At 43.4% G+C, this 10,857-nt stretch overlaps 1 protein-coding gene across 2 annotated transcripts in view; it reads right to left on the bottom strand.

Annotated features, from left to right (window-relative positions):
* Positions 1 to 10,639, bottom strand: part of LOC134019374 (thymocyte selection-associated high mobility group box protein TOX-like) — a 64,563-nt gene extending 53,924 nt beyond the window's left edge. Inside the window, exon 1 of one of the 2 annotated variants that reach the window (XM_062460208.1) lies at positions 10,039 to 10,639. In XM_062460208.1, coding sequence (XP_062316192.1) covers positions 10,039 to 10,143 — 105 coding nt within the window. In that variant the 5' untranslated portion in view covers positions 10,144 to 10,639. The remainder of the gene's footprint in view (positions 1 to 10,038) is intronic. The other variant, XM_062460209.1, reaches the window with a different exon arrangement.
* Between the last annotated feature and the right edge of the window lie 218 nt (positions 10,640 to 10,857).

Consider the following 10,857-nt stretch of genomic DNA (forward strand, 5'->3'; position numbering starts at 1 on the left):
TTTCACTCTGTTCTGATGTTGCCAGAAAAGGGGAGAGGGTATCTAGTGCCTTGTAGCACTGGTTGTGTGTGTATGAATGTGTGTGTGTCTGTGTGTGTAGGAGTGAATGTGTGTGTGTGTGTGTTACAACCATAAAGAGACCACGTATGGTCCTGAAGGCTTCCACCATTTGTCAGAAATTCACCGTTCTAATTGGGCAACATGGGAGATGTCACTATCATCTCCACACTAACGCCTTTTACGGTTCTGTAAAACTACCCCTGTGTCCCAAAACAACAAATAGCTTCAAATACAACTCAGAAGTCAGACTACAGATTCAACACTGAAAGATAATAGAAATGCAGTGAGTCCGACTGCTATGGAGTTAGCAGATCAACTGACTAAGAATATAGGAGAGTCAAATTAGGTGTGGTGCTGTCAAAGCTACCAAGAGCTCAGTTAAATGTATGCTTTAGGTGAATAAATTGTAAAAAAAAGTTCAGTTAAGGATTATGATACATTACAATTTGTTTTTAATGTTATTTATTTAATTAAAAACATTAATTAAACTCTGTACTCAAAAGGTCAACAAAAAAATTGAAGAGATTCTCACTTAGGCTGTCAGTTGAGAATGTCCTATGTACATGGAACATAAACTAGTCAGCATTAAAGGGCAGAATAGCAAATAGCGGGGTGAAGATCTGTTGGTGTGAAAACCAAGACCGCAGTCTCTTTAGGGCAATCGTTTTTATAGTGAACTCTGTGCACATGCCAGTGGGGTATTAGTCATTCATCGAACAAGTTCCACAGAGCAAACCGACAACTTCCTTTCATTGAAATTTGAGCATGTAAGCACATTTTTGCAGATGTCTCTGTGCAACATACAGTGTAAATCCTCCCGATAACGACTCCAGCGCTGCCAGTAGTTGCGTCACCATTGTTGATTTGTTTGTTCGTTTGTTTTGGGTCTGTTGACTGCGTGCCAGGTCATGGGAAACGTAGTTCAATGAATGAGGGAGGGAAGGAAGGAGGGATGAAGTGAGGGTGAGATGAAGGGATGGGGGAGGGAGGGAGGGAGGGAGGCCGGGGGTTGAGAGTGAAAGGCGGATGGGAGGGGATTAGGGAGGGGTGCAATTCTTCAGGCATACAACATGATCTCTAATTACCCACAACACACTGGGGTAACCTGAACCTGCGATTGGGCCTGTGTCATCTGGCTTAATAAAACATGACCATCCTCGCTGCAAGCTCTGGCCAGTTTCACTTGATACCACATGACCTGTCCAGCCGCAAACATTTGCTTCTGTTCATGACCGCTGTTTCTGCATGAGAAGACTTGGTGCTGTATGTGTGTGGAAAGCCAGCAGAGAACAGTTTGCTCCTGTCAAACTGCCCTACATTCTAGAAATATGATTCACTTTAACAGGCTCCTTTGAGGAAAACTGTCAGGGTCACTTTCTTTCTACATCAGCCCTCTTTCTGATTATCCAGGCTTTCTATTGAGTCATCAATACTATCTCAGCCAGCCTGAAATAGGAAGGCTATGATGGTTTCAAAGCTATTTTTAGTGGTGTGACGTCGCTGCCTTCAAGCCTGTCGTCTTTCATAGACTTTGGTAACAAAATGATCTAAGGGTGAAGATGTCCGATTGACCAGTGTAGTTTCTGTTGTGCGCGCAACGCTCAACAGAGCACGCCGACCGTGGAGTCTCAGTTCTGTGTCGTCAAGCAAAGCCCAATAAAAAAAAGTCATATTAAAACTCATGGCGTCATGGTTACACTGTTTACAAAAGTTCAAATTATAGAGTACTGTAGGGATGGAGCCTTTTTTGAAAAGCGTGTTTCTTAACCGTGTACTCTGAAGGTCTACTGCTAAGGAATACTGTTCGTATTCTAGCCATGGGTCAGAATCAGACCGCAGATGTTAAAGTTTTAGTCACGTTATGTGCTGAAAGATTGCCACTCTTCATGTGCTCTGCAGTGTTTGATACATCTGAAAGAGCCTGGATAACACAGGACACTATATGGATCATTTGCATTGAAGAAATTGTAGCATGTTTTGTTTTTTTACTTTCAGGGTTTGTGACCCAGTCTGAAAGGAATGATTGTTCAGCTTTTCCTTCAACATTCCTTTATCCTTCTCTCTCTCTCTCTTTTTCACATCCCTCTCTCTGCACACATACTGTATACACACATACTGTACTGTATACACACTGGCACACACACACCAAACTGTTCATGTGGGTTATGCCAGTAAGTGCTGCCTTGGGGTATGTTTCACCACTGTCTACTGTGCTATTAACAGTTCTATAAAAAGATATGCTTGAGTTTCTCTTTCCTGAGTGTTTGCAGTGTTAACAAACCTACTAAGTTGTCATAAAGTCGTTACGGTTGCTTGCAAGGTTAGTCCCGTTGTGCACAACAGGCCTTCTGCTGTCACAGTTGTTTCCAAAATCATACTTTTCATTTCCTCTGTTTTTTGTTTTTTTGTGGCGACATCACTCAACAGCATGGCTCGTGGCCAAATTCAAACTAAACAGACAGACAACATGAAGACAGAGGGCCTTTCTCTCCACCTCTCCCTATTTCTTACACTATCCTCCTCTCTCACTTTCTCTCTTCCCAGTCCTCTCTTCATCCCACAGCGGCTTATTTTCTCCTGTTCTTTTCGTATCCTGCAATATGAGTACCGCATTTTGAAAATACATGCTTTTGCTTTGCCGTGCGTTTCTCTCTCTCTCTGTCTCTCTCTCTCTCTCTCTCTCTGTCTCTCTCTCTCTGTCTCTCTCTCTGTCTCTCTCTCTCTGTCTCTCTCTTCCCCCTTTCTGCCGATTGTGAATGAATCTCATCATTAGCTCTGAATGAGAAGGACTGAGAGGCAGATTGGATCTCTCTGTGGCGCTGCGGGCTCCAGCCCTGGCTCTTCTCTCCAGTGACTGGGTTTGACGCGGACTATCATCGCCTCGCTGAGGCAATTATATCTGCAAGCTAAATATGTCACACGCAATAAACACATGTTTCTGATAGACCGGGGATGAGCCAAGGGAATGCCTTGTCTGGTGAAGGTGAGGTTCAACTCAAACACAAGACCCATCTCTAATCCATCAACAGAGCCGATAGAAAAACTGAACAGCACTTTTAGTCAGGGCTGGTCAATGAGTCCGATAGATTTCTGGCACTAAAAATAACAAATGCACTCTTTGTTGTGATGACGGATCGACTTTCTAATGGAGCGCATTTGCATTTGTGCACCCCACAGTCCTATCTAGATGCAAGACCCTTAAGTGTATTGAGCACACAAGCTATCATACAATAAGGTCAGACGTCAATGTCGAAGGGTGTTTTCACTTGTACTGAATACATCGACGTTTGAGCCTCAAAGCAACGACAAGGAGAACGTACAAGGAAAATATACAGCTACCTATTTTGCTAGGAGTCCATATGGGTTCGAGAACTTCAACTGTTAGATACCAAGACTGGTCCAGCACTTTTTTTTTTTTTTCAGATCTTTAATTGAACAGTCAGTGCCATCCCTTAGGTCCGCAGTGCAAACACAGCACTGACACAGGCCCGATAATATTTGTAAAGGATATTCCGAGAAAACAAGTGTTAGGGGGAGGAACAGAAGCCTCGGAGCCAGGAGAGGACCCTGGCAGTGGCTGGCTATGTTTGCACAGGACATACCTCAGGAAGCTGAGACAACCAGACTGTTTGTCCAGCTCCCAGTTCTCTTCCATACATACATAGAGCATCGAGGCCAGGGGCATTCCTCCCTGGTCAGCCTATCTCCTCCCATTATTTGTCTTGTTTACCATCAGCTCTGAGACATTGGAGGTGGTGTGAGGGGGAAGGGTGCTGTCAGGCACCTAACTTGTCTATGTATGATATTCTAAATGTATTCCCTACATTCGTCACGTTTGCCTTTTGTATCGAATCGTGCGTTTCTGTCTTTTCTAGAACGGTAAATATAGGTGAAATGTCTATGGGCTTTGAGTAGGCCTACACAATCATCAAACCGATTACCTGTCTTCCGTCAAAACTCTTATTTCAACTGAGACCCATACTCCAAAGGGTTCTCCCTACAAACTGACAATGGACAATCTACAACACTGCCAAGCTTAGCTCGTATGTAGTACTACAGCAAGAAGCGACAAGTCCTTGGGATAATTTGACAGATGCGCAGCGTTATTAGCGTTTTTTTTAATACCAGACGCGCTTTTGCCTCTTTAGCGCCCGTAACCATTTACAAACATGAGCGACGCTTAATGGAACACCCAGGGGTCTTATCCAGCAGCAGGTGTTGGCGCGCTGCTCTTTCTTCTTCTTGTTCTTCTGCAGGTAGACTTGAGAGAGAGGCTGCACTGCCCCATGGGAGGCCCATACTGACTAATGCAACTGTAGCAACACAGACCGACTGGTCTTAATTATGGAAACAGACGCTCGGAGGAACGATGTACTTCTCTCTCTTTCTCTGTCTCTCACTCTCTCTCATTCTCAACAGGCAGCAGTGTCTAGCTGCCAGGCCCACTTATTATGTGGGTATTTCTCTCTGTCTATCCCTGTTTCTCTCTCTCTCTAAATCTCTTTCTCTCCATCTTTCTCTATTTTACCCTGTTCCTCTCGCAAATAAATTATCTCTGCCCTACTATCTCTGTCTTCTCCAGCAGGTTCTTTTTCTGCCTCAATAAAATCCATACACTAAGGTAATCTTTTTTTGCCCCAACTGTGAGCCACTTCACTAATGCGATGACCAAATTAGATCAAGTCTGGCCATCAGTGGCAACCACTTGTAAATAGAATAGGTTAGGCATCGGCTGGGATGAGAACAAAATTCTTTCCTGCATACAAAATAGCACCTAGTACAGGCCACCTGTTTGCAATATCAGTCCTATGCGCAGTCTCCCTGACATTGCCTATGTAAGACCCAATGTCAGTTTTATTGAAATGATTTCATATGCTAAGAATTCCCATTAAAAAATCTCTTCAGTCTGAGCGGAGAGAATATAATTTACTGTGTGTTTTTCCAACCCTGCTCTCTGAGTCACAAGCCCATGCTGGTATGCTTGGCCTTCCTCTACACAGGGCTATGAAAGCAATTGTGATTGTGATTCCGTAGTCAGCAAAACGTCTGAAAGGCAGAGGCCGGGGCAATCACGAACACTGTCCATCTACCAGGCCGCTGATTACTTCTACCCATTTGACTCTCTTTCATTCTCTTTCCCTCATTCTCTTTCTCTCTCAACCTCTCTTTCTCCCTCTCCCTCTCTTTTACTGTTCTCTCTCGTTCCCTTGTTCCTCTCTCTCTCTCTCTCTCTCTCTCTCTCTCTCTCTCTCTCTCTCTCTCTCTCTCTCTCTCTCTCTCTCTCTCTGTGACTCTCAGCTGTACACCAGAGTTTGTCATTAGCTAATAGCTACAACATTACTGGCCTTAGGACATGAAAACATACAGAAGCTTGCATTACTGGGAGTGCTCTCTCTTTCTGTGGGGGCGTAAATAGTCTCCCAACCTAAAAGGATTGGAGATTCTGCCAAGACAGAGTCTAATAAACTAGTTTTGTGTTTGATGTTTCAAATTTGTGCATAAAGCTAAGCTGTGTTGCCTGGTTATTTGAGTTTGGTGTAAAACGAGTCCTTCACGTCATAGCAAACAGGACAACACTGAAGCAACACTTGAATTGGTTTCTTACAATACTCCTAGTTTTATGTGACCCAACCTCTGCAGAGAATATGTAATATCTTCTCTCAATACAGAGCATTATAAAGCCTCTCAGAGAGAAATTATATGTTCAAATGTAGTATTGTCTTTGTTCCCTGTGCCTGTAGCCAAGGTTACGTTGCGATGTTGTAAACACAGACCGTTCCTTGACTCTGATCTCCTAAATACTGTCAGTACCGTGCACTCCTGAACTGTACGAGTACGATGTGTACATCGCTCTGGATAAAAGCGTTTGCTAAATGAATACAGCTGAAGATGAAGAACTGTGAAGCGCAGCTCACTTATCTGTGGTAATCAAGGACCACCTACAGTTGTCCATAATAAACCAGCTCACTAGTCTTGGCCTACGAACCAAGACACAGTCTGCCAGTGTTGTCAGAGGACAGTAATGACTAGGGTGGGGCCTTGGCCCAGCAGAACTCCACTACTCTCTGCTCCCAAGCTACAACGGAGGAAACGGGGAGGAGCAATGTTTGATTAACCCTCGTGCTGCCTTCGGGTCACATGACCCAAAGGTTCATAACGAACCATCGTTGTGTTTACCCAATTTTACCCAATACAAAAACAAATAAAAATACTTTTCTTTTAACCTTCGCAATGTGGGGGGTCTGAGACAGCCCGACGGTTAAAAGAAAATGCTTCACTTTGTTTTTGTATGCGGTAAAGTTGTCGCAATACGACGGTGGGTCACAATGACTGATGGGTCAGAACGACCCGAGGAGAACACAAGGGTTAAGGCTTTCAAATAGAGGCCCCATCCAATATGTTCCAGTAGCATAGCCACGAGGGGGCCTAGGTACCCCCCCAAGATTTCTGATTGCTCACAATAAAAAAATTAAGGAATAGTTGATTTATTCATTTTTTGGGAGGACCCTTCAAAACTAACATTTGGTCTACGCCACTGATGTGTAAACTTATTTTCAGAAACTAGTTGACAGAGTGGGGTGACATAATGGCTGCCTCTCTCAAGACACACAGATTAGCCTTTAGTTACTACAGTCTGTGTGTGGCTGAGGAGAGGAATAGAGTTAGACTCCATTGTTTTAATGACTTTACAGTGAAGATTACAGTGCTTTGCTGTCAACGTGTGAAGGTGCAGCAAACTAAAATGTGTCCTTGTTTCATCTTACTAAAGTAGCACAGAGATTACAGTAACGACAATCTTTGATGTTATTTTTACAGGCTGCTGAAGAACCACAGAGAGAGAGGGAGAGAGAGAGAGAGAGAGAGAGAGAGAGAGAGAGAGAGAGAGAGAGAGAGAGAGAGAGAGAGAGAGAGAGAGAGAGAGAGAGACAAAAAGACTGAGTGCATTATGGAATCATACGCATGTTGGTTATTCATCTGCGAGTCGTTTTAAGAAGCCGTAGCGTCAAGCATGAAGCACGTAGCCCCAATCAAAAGTCCAGTCCTCAGCCAAAACCCTCCTCTGAGGTGATTTTACAGGCAAGGTGAACGCCATTTGCCCTACACCGTTCCTGAACCTGTTCTCCATCACCACTCCATAGGCTCTGACTGCTGAAAAATCCTCCTGTACAAATCAATATGTTACATGTCACGGGGTATGGTATACTAAAATGTGAAAACAAGGCATCGTTTTTTCTTTCTTATCAAGATATCTTTTTGCCAATACTGAACCTTGGTCATGGACAGTGGACTGAATCATAAACAGCACAAAACACATTCATCCAAATGACTCTTCCAAATTAATCTTCCAAGTGACTCCTCAAAATGACTCCGTCAAATGAGTCCCCCAAATGACTCTTCCAAAATGAGTAGTCCTGTTTAAACAATGACTAAATCACTGTTCTGGACCATCATTGAACTATGGATGCTGAACTAACTGCCTAATTGCTCTTAACAATACAAGATGTGGACACAGAGGTAAGCAAATGGAAATTCAAGAGAACGCTTCGCAATTGGAACAAACCTTTGTCAGTGTTTACAACGTTTAATCTTTTCAGCGAAGCTCAGGGTGAGAAACATTTGACTCCATGTAACATTGCTAATTCACGTGAGAAAAATGGAAACTGTTGCAACTCGAGTTGCAAATTGCTTTTCACAAGGGAACACAGAAGATGTTGTTGACAAGTGGTTTCTCCAACAGCTGTGGATTTGATTCTCCTCAGAATCAGAATCATCCTGAGGTTTACACACAGGCAGGACGGAACACAGAGGCAGATAACCAACGTACCCGTATCGCTTTTTCATTCAAATCACACAGACCATCATCCAATCACACAACATCTAATCCTAACAACACACAGACCCACACCCAAACCAGCACAAACGACAACTTAGCCCTACCTTTAACTGAAAAACATGAAAACGTTCAAAGACGTGAGCTCACATGTCGACCACGAAATATGAAAACGAAAGTTTTCCAGGGGATGGCGTGAACACGGCTGTGTCTGGTCTCTGCACTGTCCCTGACAGGGTCCCACGCAACAATAGGCCGAATTCCAGAGGATCTCGACAACAGAGCTTGTCAAAATTGATTAGCTAGACACAGACGAGTCCCATCGGATGCACAGCTACAGCCTGCATTAGGGGATCCGACAACCTGCTACGGTCACACCTAGTTTGATGACTGTCTGACTGGTAGGTAACTAACCTAGAGCACAGCGTTCACATGACACTAAGCTAATCCTACAGTCTCGTGCTCATTTGTAACATCTGTGCAGGTAGTTAGTATTACATGTGTGGTGATTGTAATCTTGCTTTGTGGGAGTCCATCCCAACTGTGAGGAACACCTCATGAATAATGTAGCACCGATTTTAATATTTAAAATGAATAACTTGGGAGATTAACAGAAGGAACCCAATGCATTTGAGGGCATCTTCTACTGTATATAGGTTTATGAGTATTTGAATACTATTGCATTTGTGTGGAGTAGTGTTAAAGTAGGCTACTATTATAATATAACATTCTAAACCTAGAAGCTTTGATTCAGTTTGTTTTTAGACATACGATGATATAGTTTTAATATTATCCCACAGATCATCTTTAATCATTTGACCTACAAGCCCACATGCAGAGTTGAGGTTCTGTGCACATCACATTATGGCAAGGCTGCTTCGCAATAATGCAGGGGCGAAATGAAGGTTCATTACTATCACCGCCTGAAGATGGTCATGCATATGAAAAGAATAAAGGAATGACTCAGTACAGATATCTGATTCATTTTAACCTCTTTCACTTTGCTGAAGATGAAAGTTATCTTTATATTGTGGCTATGGTCCTTTAGAGCCATAGGCCAATAACCTGGCATGTGAAGGCCTCACCTCCAACATCATTCAGTTACAAATTTTCCATTGGCCAGCAAGTAGGTACACTTTACACTTGGCTTTATGTTCACAACAAACTAAACGTTCGGGTGTCAAAATGCCAATCGTGGTAGGTGACAGTAAAGGTCATAAACGGCAAGAAGTGAAAAAGTTAGAAGCACATTTGTTAATTTATCCTCTATAATCCTGAAAAAAATTAGAGTGGGGCTCGAAGTGGAATATACGTACTTTAACGTAACTGTATCATGTATATTCATGCGATAATTTAACGGACTCGCCACCTGCGCACTTGAGAAGAGTCTGTGCAAGTGACCTAAGAGAAGCGGTGGGGTGTTCAAATAGTGGCAGAAAAGGATGCCCCTTCTTGTCGGACTCGGTGGTAGCTCATTAGAAAGGTCATTAACAGTATATTATTGGCATTCAGCCATTTAAACATTCAGATCACAGCAGGCACACCATGTAAAGCCCAACGTTCGTAATCGTGATATTGTGTTTGGGACGAGGAGCTTTATGGAATCCATACAGCCCATGGTATTCCACATAGGAACCCTATAGTGAAACATCGGCGGCACATTGCGCAGATCCGCTACACCAGACCATCAGAGTGTAATACTGTATCCAGTACACGGGTTATAGGAAGAAAAAGTTCCTACTGAATTGAAAAGATATAGGCCATATAAAATTTAATAGGACTACAATATGTAGCGTTGTTCTTATCAGTTTCAACGTATTGTGCTGTAGATTACATGATGTGTCTTGAACCTAGATAAGAAAACATCGGTTTTACGACATGGTTACGATTGACAGAAAAACTTCTTACAAGACGACGTGCCATTTGCTGTATCATATCTGGAGCGAAAGTGCGCTGTTGGACATATGTGTGCTATCCAGTTGCAGTTCATCAAGCCCACATTCCATGCACGTGCATTGCGTAAATGGTGCATGCTGCTGATCAAGAACCGTAGGCAGGTGAGAGAGACAGAAGGAAAGAGGAAAAAAAGAATATATGCGCTCAAAACTATACGCGCCAACGCACGCTGGCTACTCTTTTGTATTTACCTTGTTTGAGTGGTAATAGTCCAGCGAGCCCAGACAACTTGGATCAGTCGGCAAGGTACATGAACCCACACTTGACGGGGGCGCCGGATAAAATCTCACGTCCATTTCAGCGTGCACAAGACTGAAGGCATGAAATCAGTTTCAGTGTCTTAGACTCACTATTGTTTAACAAAAAAAAAGATAGGAGAGAAAGAAAAAGAAGGGGGTTGAGTTTGTCACTGCACTCTCCCCTCACATCCGTTCGCGGTCGAACTTCGGCAGCAACTCGTTTTAGTGATGCGCAGTCCTTTTCAGCACCCAAAGGCAGCCACTTTCGAGAAACAAAACACTCCAACTACAACAAAACAATGTACAGTGCAATGCACTTATGGCAATACTAGTCCGTTCTTCCAGAACAGTTAAATAAAACCTCCGCTAAATCCTTTCTTATTTGGTTTCTTTAAAAGCACAAAGAAATTCCTTTAAATATGCTTCTATTTTCCCGCTGTTCGCAGACTCCATAGGCTTTGTGTGCGGAGGTGTATATTCTTGCATTGGTTCCAGGACAGAGAAGTGGTAGGACCGTTCTTCCCCATATGCCATGCGACCTCTGCCGATAATAAACGGAAAAAGGAATGGAGGAAAAGGGGGAGGGGAGATTGGTGGCTGCCTTGGCAACCGCTCTCCTTTCTGCAACTGCGCGGTTCTGATTAGCTCGAAATGTAGTAGTGTGCACGGCCGTGCATTATGGAGCGAAGTGCTTCCATCAGAGCCTTCGACGGTTGAGTTTGGGTTATTGTGTCCCACCGAATGGAAGGCGACGCGGTAACGCACACATTC

This window comes from Osmerus eperlanus, chromosome 4, assembly GCF_963692335.1.
Source record: "Osmerus eperlanus chromosome 4, fOsmEpe2.1, whole genome shotgun sequence".
Lineage (NCBI taxonomy): Eukaryota > Metazoa > Chordata > Actinopteri > Osmeriformes > Osmeridae > Osmerus > Osmerus eperlanus.